The sequence below is a fragment of the Macrotis lagotis genome, chromosome 1 (assembly GCF_037893015.1).
Source record: "Macrotis lagotis isolate mMagLag1 chromosome 1, bilby.v1.9.chrom.fasta, whole genome shotgun sequence".
NCBI lineage: Eukaryota > Metazoa > Chordata > Mammalia > Peramelemorphia > Peramelidae > Macrotis > Macrotis lagotis.
Genome location: NC_133658.1, coordinates 862,452,422 through 862,473,844, shown reverse-complemented (window position 1 = coordinate 862,473,844; position 21,423 = coordinate 862,452,422). Strand labels below are relative to the sequence as shown.

At 43.4% G+C, this 21,423-nt stretch overlaps 1 protein-coding gene across 4 annotated transcripts in view; it reads left to right on the top strand.

The window, feature by feature from the left end:
* The first annotated feature begins 745 nt into the window (after nucleotides 1-745).
* The window catches only part of GMEB1 (glucocorticoid modulatory element binding protein 1), a 44,182-nt gene continuing 23,504 nt past the window's right edge, over nucleotides 746-21,423 (top strand). For all 4 annotated transcript variants that reach the window (XR_012474538.1, XR_012474537.1, XM_074217918.1 and 1 more), the window contains exons 1-2: nucleotides 746-842; nucleotides 12,337-12,494. Coding sequence is in view for 2 of the 4 variants with exons in the window: in XM_074217918.1 (XP_074074019.1) it covers nucleotides 12,367-12,494 (128 nt within the window). In the remaining 2 variants the exon portion in view is untranslated. The remainder of the gene's footprint in view (nucleotides 843-12,336; nucleotides 12,495-21,423) is intronic.

Below are 21,423 nucleotides of genomic sequence, written 5' to 3'. Positions count from 1 at the left end.
GCTAGGACAAGGGTGTGTGCTTATTTCGTTGGACCCGTGGATACCTCATACATGAAGGGGAGCCCCAAAAACCTGGGCTGGAAGAAGGCTTTTTTGGGGAAGCCTGTGGATGGCCTGGGTAGAGTCAGAAGGCAGGTTTCTAGGAGGGAGTTCCCTTATTTATCCATCAGGGAATTCCGGCCTCCTTATCAATGATTCCATTCATCTCAGAAATGGCCCCCGCTTTCTGCAGAAGATCTTCACAAAGCCTGGGGTGGGGGTGAGGTGGAGGTCTTAGCTGATGGAATTTGGGGAGACGGACGTCCTCTAGAACAAGCGAGGCTCCAGGCTCCTTTACGGGAAAGAGAACCCCCCAGTCCCCGAGTCTGAGAGGCACACAAGTCGATAAGACAAAGCTCTATCTCACGGGGGCAACCTCGGGTGCTCACAGTGAGCTGGGGGCGCCCCTGGCTGTTGGGGTGCCGGCCCGCGCACGTTCCGCTTGGGGAGCGCTTTTCCTGTGCTTGCATGCATGCACAGGGAAGGCCGCGGTTCTCCGGCGTCGGGAGAGCGGGAATCCTCCGGAGCCTGGGGGGGGGGCCCCCCCGTACCGACCGCCGGCTCCCCGCCCGGCGCGACGCGGAGTGGTGGGGAGGGGGAGGGGGAGGCGGGAGGAGGAAGAGAAAGCTCTCGCGGGAAGGCCTCAAATAGGGCCGCGGCCCCTTTAAGGAGCCAGCTCCCCGGCGGCGGCCGGAAGTGTTGAAGCCCGGACTGGCGGCGCTGGTGGCTGCGGCAGCGGCGGTTTCTGCGCATGCTCCGTCGGCCTCCCGAACTCGCCGCCCGCCGCCCGCCCGCCGGAGACGGTGAGGAGGAGGAGGGGGGAGGGGTGGGCGCGCGGGCTGCGGCGGGGGTGGGGGGCGGAGGCGGGAGCGGGGGCCGCGCGGCGGGAGGGGAGGCGAGGCGAGCGCGGAGGGGGAGGGGAGGCGAGAGGCGGGGGGGCTGCCTCCGCGGGCGCCTCCCCACGCCCCGTGCGTGCCGCCGCCGGGGGAGCGAGCGGACGTCGCGGCGCCGCGGGGGGGGGGGGGCGGACGGGGGCGGGGGAGCGCCGAGGCGACGCTGCCGCCGCCGCCGTGACCGCCGCCGCCGCCTCCGGCGGGGCCGCGCGAGCCCGGGGGGAGGGGAGCAGGCCGCGCGCGCCCCCGCCCGCCGGCCCCGGCGCGCCCCCGCGGAGTTCGCGCGCCCCGGGCCCGGGCAGCCGCGGGGCCCAGCCCGGTGCGTGGCGGCGGCCTCGGGCCCGGCCCGCCCGGCGCGCTCCACCGCCCCGCGCGCGGGATTCGAACCCGGGCCCGCGCCCCCGAGTGCCGGGGGCCCCAGGGTCAGAGGGTAGGCCTGGAGCCTTAGGGTGTCCCGGAGGCGCCCCCGTAGACCCCGGGGTTGGGGGCCCACGGCAGGAGCCACACGCCGAGGAGGGGGAGGGGTTCACTGGGGCTTTTAGCCGAATTGGAGCATTTTGGTTCATCTTTTTGAATACCCCCCCCCCCCGCAGCCTTCCCCCCCGAGGTTGCCCTCCTCCTCCTCTGACCCTGACTCCCAGGTGTCTGCAGACGGCGACTTGGGGGCCTGGGCTGGGGGTAGCGGCTGGGCCCGGGGCCTTAAGCTTCATCCCCGGGCGGCGCAGCGCGCCCCTCTTCCAGCTTGCAAGTCTAAAGAGCCGTCCGCAGCGGGGCACAGGCCCAAGCCAGATTCAAGTATTTTTAAAAACTTAAAATGCAGCTAAATAAAGAGAACACTGCGTTCCTAAGTCAGTGTGGGACCCTCGGGGTCCTGGTCCAGGGCCAGTGGGCCCTGTTACTGTTTGAGGCTAGGCCGCAGGCTGTGCATCGGAGCTGGGCCTGGAACTTCGTGCTATAAACTAGTAAATCTAAAAATGCTCATCCTGATGCAAGTGCCTACTGTCTGCTAGCAACTGTGCTAAGCAGTAGGCATACAAAGGAATAAAATGGGGGGGAAAATAAAGCCAATCCCTGCCTTCAAGGAACTTCCATTTCTAACTGAGAAACTACTCAGAAAAGTAAAAACAAAAGCTATTTCTAGAACCTAGCAGGGGGACAGAGAATGGGCCCTAACAACTGAGGAAGTCGGTAGCACCCCCGCTCAGGAGACCTTGCAAGGAAGAAGGGGACCCCTCCAGGAGGGAGGGTTGTGCAAAAGCCTCCAGACCCAGGATGGAAGATGAGGTGATTGTCAGCTTGACCGAACCCTAAGGAGCCAGGAGAGGCGGTGCAGAGGAGGACTTCCGAGCCCCTCCAATGTCAGGCTAAGCACAGTGGCTGGAAGGCTCTGGTGCCCTTGACAGAAATAAGGACTTTGGGAAACTTTAGAAGAAAAATGAGTTCTAGTTTGAGTCAGTTTGAGGTGCCACCTGGAGATACACTTATATATAGAGACAGATATTATATCTCTATATAATGCATACATTAGGAAATGTCCAGTATTTTGATGATCAGAACTAGACTGGGAGTCATCTGGATAAAGATAATTGAATTTTGGGTAGCTGATAAGATTCCAGGGAGGGAGGGGAGGAAGCCAGCCTTGGGGTATAACTCAATGGCAGTGATCCAGCAAAGGAGACTGAAGAAGGGCTAAACAGAGGAGAAAATATAGAAGAAATTTTTTTTCCCTCCAAATTTCAAGAATCCCAGGTTAAAAACCCCTTGATGCAATGATCTTTATGGTCTTTAATGATTTAAAGTTTTATTTATCAGAATGGGAGCCCCTTGAAGGCAGGGATTGATTTTGTTGTAACCCCATCTCCCTAGTGCACTATACCATCACTTAATAAGTTCTTAATAAATGCTTGCGGATTGACTGATTGGGTCTGTGATGGTATATCTGTTCCCAGGGGATTGAGAAACATCTTTGGAGATTTCAGTGGAAAGGATCAAGGTCTGAGCTTCCCATCCAGGAAGACCTGTGAACAAATCCTACCTCAGATACTCACTCTGACCTTTCCAAACCTTAAGAAATTTCATCCTTTAAAATGGGATAATACCTCCATCACCTTCCTCAACCCATTATGATGATGTTTTAGAGGGGAAATGTAAAGCCCTTGTTAAACTTTCTTAAAAAGCTCTCTATAAATGTTGGTTATCTTACTGAAGGAATTTCCCCTACTCCCTATTCCAGGATATGAGCCACAGCTTACAGGGACTCCCTGCCATTTGAGGACAATCCCCTCCTATGCTGGGTTGGGAGGGGAAGAAAGGAAGCCTTTCAAGATAAGACCTTGAGAGCAAGAGAAATTTATTTTAATGTAGTTCAACCTTAATTGACCATCTAGGTATGGTATTTAACCTCTCTGGGCCCTAGGGGACACTCTAAGACTATAAATTGTCCAGAAGGTTCTGAGTTGCCTGGGAAGACATAATTTCCTCATCCTTGAGGACAGTGATGAAATCTCAGCCAGTTCCCATCCCCTATTAAAGGCTAGGTAATGTGCTTGACATTGAGGATGATGCAGAAATGAATAAAGAAAATGCCCCAATCTTCAAGAAATTGAGTTGGTGGTTTGATTTTTTTTTTAAAGTTTTTAAAAACCATTTCTACTCTTCCTACTCTCCATTTTATCGAACCATCCTGTATAACAAAAAGCAATTAAACCAAAGTACCTAGTAACGGATCAGGCATCATTCTTTCTGGGGTGTCCCCTGCACCCCTCTCAGACAATGAGGTGTTTTATTCTTTTGAGGTCCACAACTGGTTTTTCAAGAATTGAATTTAGCTTCTTCTGAATGGTCTTTCCATATATTGTAACAATTGTGTATATTCTTTTGATTCTCCCTGATTCATTCTACATGAATTTATACAACTTTCCCAGTGTTTCTCTGAATTTCTCATTTGCCATTTCTTTCTAAACAACTGTATTCACTACATTTGAATCAACCATTCACTTTCACATAGACTTATTCTAGCCCTCAATTCTTGTTTTTTTTGTTGTTTTTTTTTTTAGATTTTTGTAAAGCAAATGAGGTTAAGTGGCTTGTCCAAGGCCACACAGCTAGGTATTAAGTATCTGAGGCCGGATTTGAAACCAGGTACTCCTAACTCCAGGGCTGGTGCTCTATCCACTGCACCATCTAGCTGCCCCAATTCTGACTTTTAACTCGAGTTGTAATCCCTTAAACTCTACTGGGATGACTCTTTGTGCAACTCTGCCTCACTTCAAGACATCCCCAAGCAATATCATTGGACAAACCACTGTGGGGTTTGCAAGCTCCCTGATGACCATTCATTTATTCCCATCTAGAACAGAGATTTCCAAGCAGGTATTCAGAAAGCTAACTGAATTTCTTTTGATCCTTGCCTTGAATTGAGGAGAAGGAAATGAAGTGGGGGGAAAGTCTGAGAATGCTGCCTTAGGGATATCTTTAACATAAGAACTGGCCAAGTATAGATTGCTGAATGGTCTTTCTGTGCTCCCAACCTAAAGACTAGCTTTCCCTGCCTCCGTTATTAGAAGTTTAGTAAATAGAGATTAGGTTAAATATTTTCAAAATACCTTATAATTACTGTGTTTCTTATCCTTCAAATTCCAGACCTGATATCCTTGCTGCATTGAGCAAAATAAGGATATTCCACTGGTTTAGAAATTGTTTTCTAAATTTTAGGAGAAACATAAAAGTCTGAATTTCATTTTGAGTATTTCAATTCCCATTTGTTTACCTGGTATCTAAACAATCACTCTCTCTTTTTTTTAAACCATGTCCTGTTAGTCTTTTAAGAGTAAGAAGGGGGGGGCTAGGTGGTCCAATGGATAGAACACCCACCCTGGAGTCAGGAATAATTGAGTTCAAATCCTGCCTCAGACACTTATTACCTAGCTGTGTGGCCTTGGGCAAGCCACTTAACCCCATTTGCCTTGCAAAAACCTTTAAAAAAAAGTGCTGTGGCCCTTTGGATGATAAAGGAGTACCCCTTTCTCATACTTGCCTCTAGGAGAATATAAGAATTGTCATATTGGGTCAGATTCTTGGTTTCATCAGCTTACTGCTCTTGACATGTTGATGTTTGTTTTGTGGAAGGACTTGTGATACTGTTTGCAAAACACTAAATTTAGAGTGTGGTTCTGGGTTCAAATTCTAGCTCTTCCACCTACCACTAGAGTTAACTTGGGCAAGTAATTTACATTTACGGGTCTAGCTTTTTTTTCATCTGTAAAATGAGGGGGATAGATTAGATGGCTTTTAGGTTTCTTTCAACTCCTTTTTCAAGGCAATCTGGGTTGACAGCTAAGAAGTATTGAGTGACTAAGAATTTATTCTACTCTAAACGATGGTAACTAGTTATAAATCCTCCAAAGACAGTATAGGCACTCTCAGTCTGTAGTTTTAGTTAATAGTATATTGTGGACTTCACATTCATGAAATTAATCTTAGATCTTTTGGAATCTGTTTTCCAGTAGTACTACCTTTTGGAGGTACCAAGTGCATTTAGAAAAGTATTAACTTGGGTGGCTAGGTGGCTCAGTGGATAGAGCACCGGCCCTGGAGTCAGGAGTACCTGGGTTCAAATCTGGTCTCAAACACTTAATAATTACCTAGCTGTGTGTCCTTGGGCAAGCTACTTAACCCTGTTTGCCTTGCAAAAAAAACTAAAAAAAAGTATTAACTTTTATTTTTTTTCACATTTACATTGTTCAAGGTGATATATTTTTCTTTTTAAAAAATCTTGTTGATATCACGTGTTTTCATATGACCTTCTTTTCTAAAGTACCCCCCCACACTATGCCCCAGTGAGGCATCTTCAGATTTAGAGTTGGTAACAAAGAAGAAAGAGGGAGGAGAAAAAGCTGCTCTGCAAAATGAACCAACCCTCAATCAATCAAATCTGACAGTTAGTGAAATGTTCCACCCATAGTTCTCCACCTCTGCCAAGAAGGGAGGGAGGTTGTGTTTTACAGGTGCTCTTTTCTTTGGAATTAAGGGTTTCTCTTATTCTGAAGCATGGTGAAGGAAGCTATGTTCTCTCCAGGAATCCCTTTTATGATTTTATAAACTGAGTAGATCCCTCTCCAGATGGGAGGATATTCATCTGGTCTATTATCACACAGAAGCCCCCATCCTCTTGATTAACGTTTCTGTTGCTATAATTGAATGCATCAGTCAAAAGGCAAACACTTATTACATGTATTTGTTTTTTAATCTTTCTGCACTTTGTGGTAACCACTCAAGAAATATAAAGAAGGGTTTATATAATTTATTAAGGGTCTGCCTTATTCTGCTCTCCAGTGATGAGTCCAACTTTCCTTTCTCTTTTGGACCCCAACTCTGTCCTACTCCTCTTTCTCAGCAAGTGATCTCATACGGTTTTACTGAAAAGATGGAACATGAACTGTCTCTTCCTCTTTGCTGCTAAACCTTTAGAAAAAATAGCCTTCCCTCCCCTCCTCCACTTCCTCATAACCCCTTGAACTCCAGTCTCCTGCCATCTAGCTTCCACCCTCACCACTCCACTGAAACTACTCTTTCCCAAGATGTCTCTTAATCTACTTACTGCCTTTTATCAGTTTTCCTCCACTATTGAATACCCTCAACCCAAAAATTCTCTCCTCCTTAGACTTTCAAGATACTACCTCCTTCTCATTGTTTTCTTAAACCTGCCTAACCACTCCCTAAAGCAGCTCTTCAAATTGATCCTTCTCTTATTCCCACTTTCAAAGTGTGGGTGTTTTCCAGTCCTCTTGCTCTTCCAGCTCTCCTTTGAAGAACACTTTCTCTACCCTGGCTGCTGTTCATTTCTATTCCTGTGACTACCCAGTTTATTTCTCCAGACCCATTCTCTTCCTTAAGAGCCTGTTTGACTGGAGGGGAAGAAATTTTGAGTAGGGGAGACCTATTGGAGTCCTTGGCTAGAGTCCAGCCAAGAGGTGATGAGGGTCTCCACCAGGATGGTAATCTCACCCAACTCAGATTTTCTTGGAGTGCTTTAGGCTTTGACTATATCATCTTTTACACTTTATATCATTTTTATTCCCCAGTTCTAGATTATAATAAACTTGAGGGAAGAGATGTTGATCATTTTTCCAACTCAGTGTCTCTAACACATCGCTTTATACAAAGAAGGCACTAAACAAATTTTTGTTGAATGAAATATAAAGGTACTAGTCAAAAGAGGAGTTATGGAGTTTCAGCAAATTTTTCACCTTTTGGGTTTAGCTTAGTGTAGAGAATATACCCAGGGTCCTTCAAAACAACTTTTGCTATTGATGCCAGAGATGAAATAACAGATTGAGAAAATCATGAGGCAATCCACCAGAACAAGATGGCAAAATCAAGTGCCTGCTCTGCTTGCCAGTAGAGCTATGAAGTTTCCGATAAGGCATCATCCTTGCCCTGGTTCGTTTTGCAGTCGAATAGAATCAGACCCAATATTCAGTTCTTAATGAGTTATTAGTATTTGTTGGAATTCAGATTAAGAACTGTAATGTCCTGTTGCTTCAGTTTTTCTCTAGTTGGTCCAGAAGAATGTGAAAATCAGTCTGGCCCCAAAATGTAGTAGGTGGAGATTCTATGATGGGTCAACACTTGTTGAAATGTATCTTGGGGCCTGAATTAACAGGTAGAAGGAATTTAGGAGTTTGAGGGTCAATGCAAGCTCAGGTCCCAAGAGCTCTTGGAGAAGGCCCCTCTGTCTTCCCCACCTCCAGGTGAGCTTGCCTTCCTCCTCTTTTCTTAGACTGCTTTGGATCTTTCAAGGGCAGGGTCAGGCAGAGCTTGGCCATGGGGGTCCCTGAGAGCAGGGCAGGAGCAGAACCAAGAGTGAAGCCAAGAGGAGGCCCTGAGATGGCGGCTGTGTAGAGCCTTAGGCAGGCTGGTTGCAGATGTTATCTTGTGGCAAGTCTGATGGGAGTGGACCCGAGCCACCTTGGAAAGCATTCTCCCACTCCCTATTGAATGCAAGGAAAAGCATTATTAAGCACTTAATATATGCCAACCTCTGGGTAAACACTGAGAAAACTAATACAGAATTGAAGACAAGCCTTGCCCTCAAGGATTCTGATTCCAATGGGTGAAACCCATGGAGAATGGTGGCTGGGGTTGGGCAGGGTAGGTGCTGGGAGAGCAGAGAACACACCTCTTCCCACAGCCAGGGCAGGACTGATGTGTTATGATCCTAGAACTGAAAATGGGTGCCCAGGGGGGGTGCTAGAGTTCAATATAGAGAGCCCCAGACCCCTAGTCAGAGAAAACTGAACTCAAGTTTTGAAGTTTTGCCTCAAATGCTCATTAGCCAGCTGGATGACCAGTTAACATCCCTTAGTCTCAGCTTCCTCATCCATAAAACAGGATAATAAATAGCACCTACTTCCCAGGGCTGCTGTGAGGATAAAACTAAGAGAGTATTTGTAAGCAACACAGAGCTGTTTAAAAAAAAAGATGGCCCCAGATTACAACAATGCCCCCTACCTTCTTCCCGACTTGGCTGACCTCCCTCTTCCTTTCAACTTCTACTCCTGGTCTTTTCCTCTGTTTCTTACTCATCTTTTTTTTTCTTCTTTCTCTTAGTTCTTGTTAGTGGGGTACAATTAACTTTTGAAAATATATCTCTTCCTACCTGGGGCTTAAAAAGGTTATTTTCACCCAGAATAATTCAATTCAGTGGGCATAGTGTCTATATAGTATTGACACTATGCTTTCCAGGACCTTACCTTAGCATTGTCTTACTTGCCTCTGAAATAAGTCAATAAACATTTATTTTGTTGTTCAGTCATTTCAGTTGTGTCTAACTCTTCAAGAAGTTTTTCTTAGTAGAGATACTGCGAGGGGTTTGTCGTTTCTTTCTTAGGCTCATTTTACAGATGAGGAAACTGAGGCAGACAGTGAAGTGACTTGCCCAGGGTTATACAGGTGGGATGTGTCCAAGGCCTGACTACAGACCTGGCACTCTCACTGCACCACCTCATTGCCCAAACATTGATGAAGCACCCACTGGGTGCCAGACATTGTCCTGGAGATAAAAAGGGCAAGGCAGTCTCTGCTCTCAAGGACTCCAGCCCTTCCCGGGAGACAACAAGCAAACAACACAAACAAGACTTACAAAGTGGACAAAGTAGAACTAATTCCCAAAAGGCAGGCACTAGAATCCAGGAGGGGTTGGGGAAGGTTCCTCTAGAAGGTAAAATCTGAGTTGGGACTTGGAAGAGGAAAAGAAGAGGAGAGAACTCCAGGCTTGGGGGGAATGGGAAACATGCCCAGAATGGTGAGGCTTTTGTTGAAGGAGCAGCCAGAACTGTGTCACTGGACAGAGGTCATGTAGGAGTGTTAGTTGTTGGTCCTTCTCGAAGAAGACCTTGACATCAGGGAGATATGGGTTGTGCACAGTCACCAACTCTTTCCTCCAGAGCCGTCCGAGGGCAGTGGCCAGAGTCTCTTACCTAGTCAAAAAAAAAAAGCCCAAAAAACTATGTGGGAGGGGAAGACCCTTAGGGATTCTAACCAAAACAGAAACAATTGCTATTTACGCGGATTTTGAGCCAATCTGTGCTCAAATGATCAAGTAGGGCTTGACCTGGAACCTTTAGTTAGCTAATCTATGAAAACCAGCTTGATTTTAGGTTTAAAGTTGAGTCCTGGGGTGGCCAGGTGGTGCAGTGGATAAAGCACCGGCCCCGGAGACAGGAGTGCCTGGGTTCAAATGCGGTCTCAGACACTTAATCATTACCTAGCTGTGTGGCCTTGGGCAAGCCACTTAACCCCATTTGCCTTGCAAAAACCTAAAAATAAATAAATAAATAAAGTTGAATCCTTAAGAAATCTAGCACATAAACCCCAAGATATCTTAGGAGGTTTCAGCAATCAAAATTTATATTCTTTTTGTTAGAGTACCTGTAGAGTACCATACCACATAGGGTATGATACCTATTTGAACGGAGAGGAAGGAGGGAGGAAGGGAAGGAAGGGAAGGAAGGGAAGGAGCAAGCAGCATCGCCCAACAGTTGGATCCCTGGTGGGGCAGCTGCTGCTGGTCACAGGTTGTTTGTCCTTCATTCTCAAAGAGGAAGATGACAGCAGGGAGATGATGCCATCCGTGACTTGAGAGTGAATGGGATTTGAGTGAGGGGGTACTGTGCTCAGTTACCAACCTCACTTTTTCATCTGGAGGTGGTCCCTAGAGTGGGGTGAGGGAGGGGGAAGTTATGTGGTTGTAAAGGGCTTCACATTCCAAATAGCATTTTATAGTTGATCCTGGAGATCATAGGAAGCTACCAGAATTTATTGAACAGAGGAATGACACAGTCAGACCTGCCTTTTATGAAAATCCCTTTAGTGGCTGAAGAGAGGGTTACTTGGAGTAGGGAGAAACCTGAGTCTGACAGACCCACCAGCAGAATGAGGGTCTGCCCCAGAGGGGTGGAGGTGTCAAAAGGAGAGAAGAGACTGTTCTCAGAGATGTTGCAAAGGTAAAACTTGATAGACCTCGGCAACAGATCAAATATGGGAGTAGGGGGAATGAAATAGAGTGAAGAGATCAAAGTGGTTTGGGGCCTGCAGTGAAAAAGCCCCTTTTCTTTTTTGCTGTAGGCAGGATAGTTCAGTGGAAAGAGCTGTGATTTTGAAGACAGGACCAGGGGTCAAATCCTGTCTCTGCTGCTTGCCTTCTTTATGGCCTGAAAGTTGCTCAGCCCTTCTGGGACTCAGTCTTTGGCCCTCAACCCCATATCTATCAGCCAATGATTCTTCTGGTTTAATCTCCTTGAGGGTTTTACCCTTCCAGATTGACCCCCCCCCCCTTCTCTTGGACTATGCAGAAGAGGGTTTTTTTTACTTCTTTACTTTTCTACCTGCCTTAATCTCTAAGAAAGTCCAAGGGTTTTACCTTTTTCACTTCTGTTTTTTGGGAGTGGTCATTCTTGACCTCTTTTCTTCATCTCTTTCTTACCTAGCCTTAATGGGCATTGTCTTAGCCAAACTGTGACCTGGAAAGACCTAGCTTTAAAAAAGGCCAAAGTCTCCCCACTGCATCTGGAGCCATTTTCTGTCTCCTCAGCCTTATCTGCCCCCTGGACCTAGATGGCTTGGTAGGAGACAGTGAGACTGGTGACTTTGACAGCTCCCTCCACCCCCAATCCAATTCACATGCTTGTTACAGCATCACTTCCCTGATGTCTTAGTCTTCTTTCAGAATGAAGGACAAAACATCAATCATTAATCACCCAAACATCTGATTGTACTAGATGACCCTTTCCAACTCTACATTTATGATCCTCTGGTTCTATGAGAACAAAGAGGACTGAGGCAGTGTATGCTGCTAAATGATTTCTGTATTAATGTTTTTCTCTATTACTTTCTAAGTCTAGACAATCAACAAAACAATAAATCAAGCCCTGATTTGTATCCTTTGCTAGTTCTGGAAGTGTAAATGGTCACACTGAAATTTTAACTACCAGGTCTCCAGAACCTGTCTAGCCTGACTGGAGGACCCCAACCCCACCCCCACACCCCATTATGGGATTAACCCTGGTTTTAAGAGTCAGGAAGGCTCCCTAACTCATCAGTGCCTCAGTGGCAGCTGCCTCCCAGGGCTGGTGTAGAGGTCCAGGCAGATGAGACCTGTAAAGTAGTCTTTCTGGCACTAGTGGGTGGTGCCCTCTGGCAGACCTCTGCTCAGGTCCCAGTGACCATGGCACTCTCCCTGAAATCCCTGAATTATAGATGGACACACATCCCTCTTCATCCTCCCTGGTGGGCTCTGGAACATCTGTGCAGGTGGCTGCCCCAGGGTCTACAAAGGGTTAACCTAACAGCCTGCCCAAAGTAGGACCTACTGTTTACTGACTGAAATGGAGATTTCTGTACATGACAGAAACTCAGACCTCACACCCGGGCTTGCTGGGAGAGACTCTGACCCTCACTTTTCCCACAGCCTTTTTTCTGGACTGGGAGCTTTTGGGGAGCTCAGTTCTGAGGAATCCCTGCATGGTGCTTGCTTTGCCCTAGGAGTTAATCCTCCCTTTGACCCCCACCCTCCCCCAGGGTTCTTTGTACCTTTGTAGGGGGAGGTTTCTCTCAAGTCCACTCTGAGAGTTTGTCCTGTTTTAGGGTCTAAACACCCCAGTTCCATTTAACTCCTTAAGTCAGATGAGTTCCTATAAAGGAATATTGACCTCAAAGCTATAACCAGTAAGAGCCGACCTATATTTCCCCCAACCTGACATTTGTGGGGCATAGTCCCCTCGGCTCCTCTGGGTACCGGGTCTCACAGCTTCACCCAGGTCCTCTCCAGGTCCAGCTCCCATGCCCAGGACCCTAGCTTCTCTCCTACCTGAACCTGTCTCTGATAGAGCTTCATCCCTTGCAGAGTTCTCAGCCTCCTGACTTCATGTGAAAGATGGCCAATGCTGAAGTGAGTGTCCCTGTGGGGGATGTAGTTGTGGTGCCGACTGAAGGGAACCAGGGGGAGAACCCTGAAGACACCAAGACCCAGGTGATCTTGCAGTTGCAGCCTGTGCAGCAAGGGTAAGTGAGCACCACTGGATCCTCTGAACCCCTGGAGAGCAAGGGGGGGAATGCTTGAAGCTGGCCCTGGCCTTAATGATGGCCCTTGTTGTTGAGTGCCTCATGAAAATGGCAGCCAAATACTCTTAAAAACACGTGCCATCTGTGAATAATATGCTAGGGGCTCTGAGGCTGTGGTGTGCAGGAACGACTTGTACTAAGAGCTAATTGTTAAATTTTCAATGTGAGCATTTACACCTTGGAAATTGGCAAAGCAACAAATAAGGGCTTGATTTATCATCTTGTTGATTGTTGAGACTTAAGAAAGTGATGGAAAAAATGAGAGTAATGCAGATGAAATTTAAAAGTTTATCCTAGGTTGTTGTTTTGTTTTGTTTTAATGAGCTAGTTGTTAAACATTTCCCAGCACCACACTGGCTATAGGGAATACAGAGAAGACATGGTCCCCACCCCTGTGGATCTCACAATCTGTTTGGAGAAAGGTAGACTTCATAAGAAGATAATTAGAATTCATAAGAAGATAATTAGCATTATGAGGCAACATATTTGGAAAGGGCCTTTTCACAAAGTTGATCTAGGGTGATCAGGGAAGGTTTCACTGATGTGGATTTAAAAGGATGAGTAGGAATTAAACATGCAGAAGTGACCAGAAGGATAGGAAGGAGACATTTTAAGGACAGTTTCTTTCCAAAATAAGGGTCCCAACATCTAATATACTAAAATCAATCAACCCAGATGAATATTTAATTTTGTCTTCAAAAGCTCTAAGAGATTCCTTGACTCTTTTGACATCTCCTTCAAGTGTCTTAACCTTTGTAGGTAGAATATACTTCCCAGAGTCTAAGTTAAATCTTTTCTGTTTTAGGTCCCCAACAATAATTAATTGTTAAAAAAAAACATTTTAGGCAATGCCAATTTATGATCACAAAAATAATAATATGACATTTATTCAGATTATTTTTTATTTTTTCCTTGCTCTACCCTTAGTTGACACTCTCTTTTAAAAGGTTTTGTTGGTGTTTTTTGTATTTTATGTTAGTCATTTCCCAATTTACCATATCTCATACACATACGGAACCCCTTCCTCTCAATAGAGAACAGCAACAATTCAGCAAAGCAAAACAAATAGACAAAATGACATCTAATAGCATGTGCCACGATCCACTCCTCTAGCCCCCCCACCCTTTTTCCTAGAGGAAGGAAATTGTGTTTCATCCAGAATTGAAAAGGAGCCACTTGAAAAGTTCCACATCAGGGGAACTTCCTAACAATGAGCAGTATTCAAAGTGGAATGTGCTGCCTCCAGAACTGATGGATTTCCATCCTCCTCTGAGGTCTTTGGGTAGAGTCTAGATGATGGTTGTGTCAGATAGTCTGGATGTCATGGTTCCTTCTGTAGACGACTTGGATAGTCATTGAGGTCCCTTCCATGCCTCATAACATGCGATTCTATGACTGCCTCATAGTCATCATGTCTTATTTCTTTATAATAGTCTGTTACATTCATTTACCAACTTCTTTGGGGAAACTTATGTTACACAGTGGATAGAACATAAGGGCCTCAAGTCAGGAAGACCTGAGTTTCAAATCCAGTTCAAACACTGTGACCTTGGGCAAAGTCATTTAACCCTATTTGCCTTAGTTTCCCCATTTGTAAAATGGGCTAGAGAAGGAAATGACACATCACTAGTACCTTTGCCAAGAAAACCCCAAACAGGGTCCCAGAGTCTGATATAACTAAAATGACTGAATGACAAACACCACCAATTTCTTTAGTCATTTTCTAGTCAAATGGTATCCATTTTGTCGCCATCACAAAAGTACTGCTATGAATATATTTGTAGCTATAGGACCCTTCTGTCTTTGACCCTTTGGGGTATGTGCCTACAGACTCTCTTCATAGACTTAATCCCTTCCATCTCTCTTTGGTTCTATCTCTTCATTACCTTCATTGTATTGCCTTTTGGGGTTCTTTTTTGGTCTGAACATTCTCTTAGTCTCCTTGGAACTATGTCCTTCCATTGAAGGGTGGGAATAGTTTCCCTGTGTTCATTTAGAACTAGTTACTGTTCCTGTAGACAGAATGACACTTGTTAACAGCTAGATTAGCAAGAAACAAAAAACAAAAACCAGCTTCTTTTAGGATTTTTTGACACAGATACTAAGGTTTTTGTGAGGTTGTGTTAGGGGATTGATTTCCAATTGTTTAATGTAGATAGGAGCTTTTAAAGAAGTAGGAGGCTAGTAGGCTATTTTTTTGAATAAAAAGAATAACTGGTGATGTGCGTAATGCCAATATGCTCCATAAGCCACTTAGAAGGCTCTTAGAAAGCCTGAGAACATTAGAATTCCATCATCCTATTTTTCCAGTGCCCACAGTGCCTTTCACATAATGGTCAGCATACTATAAAGACTATATAAATGTTAGCCATTATTATTAAATATATATTGAATTTTGCAGAATACTTATAAGATTGAGATTGAACACAAATTCATTTTGGATTCATAATGGTATACTCCTTAGTGCCTCAGTGTGAAGTGGAAATAACCCTGTGTTCCATTCCACTCACCTAAATTACTTTTATTTATTCCCTTTTCCCCCTCTAATTAGAGTAATACATGAAGTATTCCCCTTCCTCCATTGATTCCTCCCTTGTAACAGAAAATTTTCAGCAAAACCCATCTGAGTAACCAACTCTGTCTGGCTAGATATGCTTTGTGGTATATATTTATGTTTTCTAATCTCCCCCCACCCCCAACCAATGAGAAGGGAAGTTATGTTTCCTTCTTTTTTTTCCCTGGGACTAGGATTGTTCATTGCAATTGATTTGAATTCGGTAGTATTTTAGTGTGGTTTTCATTTACAGTTGGAGTAATTATTTATATGGTTTTCTTGATTTTATTCTTTTTAACTATATCAGTTTGTACAAGTCATGTTTTCCTATATTCTTCATATTCCATGTTTCTCCTAGTGCTGTAATAAAATAATAATAATAATAATAATAATTTTATTACTTTCATATGCTACTATTTTTTTTTATCCATTCTCCACTTTTTTCCCCACTATTTAACTACTACAGAGTATACTGCTCTGAATATTTGGTTTTGTGTAAAATTCTTCTTTTTTGTCATTGATCTACTTGAGGTATATACTAGTATTAGTCTGCCTAAGTGAAAAGGCATGAACAGTTCAGTGGCTTTTCTTGCATGATTCCAAATTGTTATCCAGATTGAGTAATTTGCAATTTCACTAACAATGTTAACAGTGTATTAGTGTGTTTATTTCTACAGAACCCCTTAAACTTGCACTTTTTAAAAATTATCTCTGCCAGTTAAAAAAATTTTAAAAGGTCATGAAATAAAACCTGAGTGATTTAGAGCATTCTTTTTTTGTTTGTTTGTTTTTTGGTTTTTTGCAAGGCAATGGGGTTAAGTGGCTTGCCCAAGGCCACCCAGCTAGGTAATTATTAAGTGTCTGAGACCAGATTTGAACCCAGGTACTCCTGACTCCAGGGCTGGTGCTTATCCACTGTGCTACCTAGCCGCCCCCGATTTAGAGCATTCTTTCATTTGTTTGAGGACAATTTGACAGTTTGATTTCTTTTGAGAAACTACTGTTCATATCTTTTGACCAATTAACTATTTGAGAACAAACATCTTGCATATCCAATTTTTATGAGAGATATTTAATGTAAAGCTCTTTCTCCAGACATATTTCTTTCTTCCTAGTTACATTGTTCATTGCAGTTGGTTTGAATTCAACAACTTTAGTGATCTTGGTGTCTGGAAAGTTAGGTCTTTAAATCACCAATTCTTGCAGGCCTGGCCATGTGGGTCAAGCCTGACCGCAGACTTTGTGTATATAGTCTGAAGATCACTGAAACCAAGTCTGGAAAGACTCATTCATTATGTGAGACATGACCATGAGGTAACTCCTCTTTTGGCCATAGCTATTTATGTGGACTGATTGCTTCAGTGAGAATGGCTTGTGGAAGGAATGACTGCATGGATCCAGAAATCATGGATCCTAGATATGTTGAACTCTAGGGGAATTTCTTGTGTCGTAAGCCATGGAGCCCCAAGATTTGAAGGGACCTTAGGCATCATTTAGTCCAGCTCCTGTCCAGTGCAGGAATCTTGCTCTGCAGCCAGTGGATATGCCCAGCTCTGAAGTTGGGGAGGGGCACTGTCTGCTAAGTGGCCTCTTCATAGAAAGGCAAATGGGGTTAAGTGGCTTGTCCAAGGCCACACAGCTAGGTATTATTAAGTGTCTGAGACCAGGATTTGAACCCAGGTACTCCTGACTCCAAGGCCGGTGCTTTATCCACTACGCCACCTAGCCGCCCCTTATTTGTCCTTTGAATCTCAGTTGCCATATCTGTAAAGTGCCCCCACCATCTATTTTTTATTCTTTTAACATGTCACTTCCTCCTAGTCCCTCCTCTTTCGAGATAGGCCACTTGGACTCTTCAGTCAAGATCTTCCCTTCATCCAGGTCATTGGTAAAGTTTCGGATAGAATAGAACTGAGGACAGTGACAAAACTGTGCATTAATCCATACTTTTTAGAAAGAGTCAGCCAGCTGGCATCTACCTAACAGCACCATCTTTCATACTTCATGCCTCCATCTTGTCCCCAAGGATCTTGTTAGAGATTTTATCAGATGTCTCACTGAAATCCAGATATGTTATAAGGCAAGTATAATGCAGCTAGACCTGGGTTCAAATCCTGACTCCCTTTGGTTTCTTTGTCTGTAAAATGAGGGGATTAGATTAATCTCTAAGATCCCTTGCAGTTCAGATGCTCTGTGATTCGGTGGCATCTATAGCATTAACATCATCAATGCAGAAATTAAAGAGGTTGGTAATGATTTGTTTCTCATGACTCCTAGTGATCATTTCTTCCCCTTCCTGAGTACTCACAAACCATCTGTTTAATACTCTCTTCTATATTTTTGATGGGACTTGATGTCAAGCTTATCATTTTCCTAATTCTCTCTCTTTTTTTTTTTTCAGAGGGACATTTACTTGTCTCTCCAGTCTCCTGGTATCTCTACCCTCACTTATATAGATCACACATTTTCTCACAGATAATGAACAGTTGTTTCTTGATGACATTTGCAAGTCCTTTCAGTTCTCTGCAATGCCATTGTTCAGGGCTTAACCTCTTGGAGCTCATTAAAGCATCTGGGGGCTCTCTTGCCATCTTCTCAGTTCTCTTCTGACCTTGTCTCTGAGGCCTGTTCCAATTTGGAGATCATTTTCCTTAAGAGAGTAAAGAGAGAAGCAGAACACTTCAGTAGTTCTATTTTTCCTATGTCATCAGTTAGCATTACACCATCTGCCCTAAGAAATGGGACATCTTCCCTTTTCTTCTTCCCCCAAACATGTTTAAATATTGTAAGCATTCATTGTCTTTACATTTTTCTTTAGTTTCAGCCTATTTTAAACTTTCACCTTCTTCATACAGTTAGTCTGTAAGCATTTATGGAGTCAGTCTGCCATTGTGGTTCCTGGGGATATTTTCTGTCCTCCCTGCTGACCTTCTATGTAACTTAAATTCTGAGCACCCTAAAGATAGTCCTCCATTCACAGGTATCATTTGTTGGAGTGGTATTAGCCTTTATTAGAGAGCCCTTTCCAAGACTCTTGTGATGTACTCTTCTTTTTCTCTGAACAGATTTGCTTTTCTAGAGTTATATGTATAACTTTACCCAACCTTTCCTCCCAAGGATGAATTAGAGTTGACCACTGACAAATTAACCAGAAAAATGCAGGAATTAGAAACCCACCTCTTGATACATATTGTCTGTGACATGCCTAAAATCACAGGGCAGGTAAAAGAAATAAACATTTATGTATGTGTATATATATATATATATATATATATATATATATATATATATACACACATATATATATACACACACACACACACACGCACACACATAGATATACAAGAGTACATTTGTGTGTATTGTGGGGATGAGAGAGAGAAGGGGAGGGAAAAGAGGGAGGGGGAGGGGGAGAGAGACAGAGAAGAGAGAAAGGGGAGAGGGAGAAAGAGTGGGAGGGGGAGAAGGAGGGAGGGAGAGAGAAAGGAACACTTTTGATGAAGAGTTTCTGGTACCAGGTCAATAACATTGGGATGTTGGTCCCTTCTTTGTAAAAGTTAGGATACACAAGTATGGAACATTACATGTATAACATAATTATTTTTGGTGAGTTGATCAGCTTTTTTTTCCCTCTCTTCTTCATCTTTCTCTTTTAAGAAAATTCTTTGTTGTAAGGAATGGTTTCTCTCTAAGAGGGGAGGGAGAGGAATACAAGGGGGAAATCTAGATGATAGCAATAAAATCTTCATTTTTTTTAAAGAAGGAAAATAAATGCTAGAATTTCTTCAAGGGGGCAGCTAGGTGACACAGTGGATAAAGCACCGGCCCTGGAGTCAGGAGTACCTGGGTTCAAATCCAGCCTCGGACACTTAATAATTACCTAGCTGTGTGGCCTTGGGCAAGCCACTTAACCCCCTTTGCCTTGCAAAAACCTAAAAGAAAAAATAAATAAATGAATAAATAAATAAATAAATAAAAATAGAGTTTATTCTGGCTGAGCATGTAAGTAATAAAGAGATTCAATAGCATGATATAGTTATTTCCTGATTACTCACAGTATCCCTTGACAAAGTCCTGCTCCAGTCTGTGATGTTCCTGGTCCAGGGTGGAAACCCTTCACTGTGGAGAGAATGCCTGCCTGGGCTGGATCCTGGCATATTTACCAGTGATGGTCAACTCTGGGAGGGGTGGGGGAGATGACAATTTCTTGCTCTTGAGGGAATAAAAGCTCTTTGCTTGCTTCACTTCACATCCCCGAAGGCATTGCTTCCTGGCTGGGCAGATGTGGACAGACGTGTCTGGAACCGGCCCTAGAGAATAGTCATTGTGGTACTGTGGTTAATGGTCTTCTTTCCTGTCCAGGCCACACTCCTTTGGGGAGCTTTGCCCCTGGTAAGGGGGAGCCTATTTTCAGGTGGGAAGATTCTGTTGTGACTCACCTAATTGCACTTACCAACCTACTACTACTAACTGCCACTTTTTTGCTCTAAACAAAAACAAAATTAAAAAATCTACATCATTCAAAGTTGTTTTTGAAAGTGGGAAGCAACTATTTTTTTCTCTACCTGTGTTGTGTACAATGAGGATTTCAGCAAGTCTTTATGTTATTCTACTATTTCCTTATCCCTGACCCTCTTAATTCACCATTTCAAAGTGCCTAATTGAGCTACATTAGTTATACTTTCCAATGTAAACTTTATACTAAACATTAAAATGTCTAGAGTACTATCACTTAGCACTAATCTTATAAATCCTATTTTTGAGAGGAAGTTCAAAAAAAAAAAGTGGATCTTCTTTCTTAAAACTTCATTGTCCTTCCCTAGTAGTAAATTTAAGATCTTAAGAAACATTAACTCTTATGCCAGGATAATAAAACCTCACAGTATAAGCAGTAAATTGCCAATTGTGGATACATAAATAAAACATGGTATACATGGTAATATGTGATAATTTTCACAAACTAGTCAGTAAACCCAAATACCTATTTTCCTAATTGGTCTGAATAAATGGGAATTAACTAGTTAATTTCCCATAGAGTACCATTTTTAATAAATAGGACAGAAAATAGACTTGACACTAAAGTGTAATTTAAACTCCCTTTGAGGATTTAGAAGGCATTTCACATACATACAACTAGAGCTAGAAGGATCCTTAGAGATTATATTATTGTTCAACTGTCTCATTTTACAGATGAGAACAGAGATACAGAAAAGGGCCTCACAAAGTAGTCTTAGTAATTATTCCTCATAATAATAGTAATTATGACAACAATTAATATTATTGGAAATTATTTGCCTAAGATGACAGAGATGAGTGGTATCAGAGCCAGAACTCAAACTTAGATCCCTTGTCTTCTAGTCCAGTGCTCTTTTTTTTTTTTTTTTTTTAGGTTTTTGCAAGGCAAACGAGGTTAAGTGGCTTGCCCAAGGCCACACAGCTAGGTAATCATTAAGTGTCTGAGACCGGATTTGAACCCAGGTACTCCTGACTTCAGGGCCGGTGCTTTATCCACTGCGCCACCTAGCTCCAGTGCTCATTCTACAGCACCTTGCAACCCTTCTGCTCTGTCCTTCTGCATTGCCCAATAGTCATTATAAACATAATTTATAATACAAGATTGTAGATGTTATAGAAGATGGTATATAGAAATTTCCTTTTACTACTTTTAAAAATATCTTTGAGAACAAAAAAAGAGAAGAAACTAAACTGTGTAATTATAATGAATAAGCTTGGTCCCTGAAAAGAGGTCTTTAGAAAGATGCATTTCCCTTCCTTGCAAAGATAGCAGACTATGGATGAGGACCATTGCTTATATAGTCAAACTTGGTTTATATTTTAGTTTTGCTAAACTGCTTTCCTTTCTCTTTTATTTTTTTATTAAAAAGAAATAACTCCTTGGGTAAGGAAGGAAAGAAAGAAACATTTGAAAATAAATGTAGGGGCGGCTAGGTGGCGCAGTGCATAAAGCACCGGCCCTGGAGTCAGGAGTACCTGGGTTCAAATCCGGTCTCAGACACTTAATGATTACCTAGCTGTGTGGCCTTGGGCAAGCCACTTAACCCTGTTTGCCTTGAAAAAAACTAAAAAAAAAATGTAAAAGCAAAATAAATATCAATTAACAAAAATATTTTAGAATATGTATTTATCAAGGTGGAGCCAAAATGGCCAAGTACCATTAAGAAGCACAATGAACTCTGCCACAAAATTCCTCCAAGAAGCTAGAATATGCCCTAGACCAAATCCTGATCTTGAAGTTCAAGAAAAACTCTTGAATGTGTTATTTTTCCAGATCAGGTTGGCACAGAGAGAGAGAGA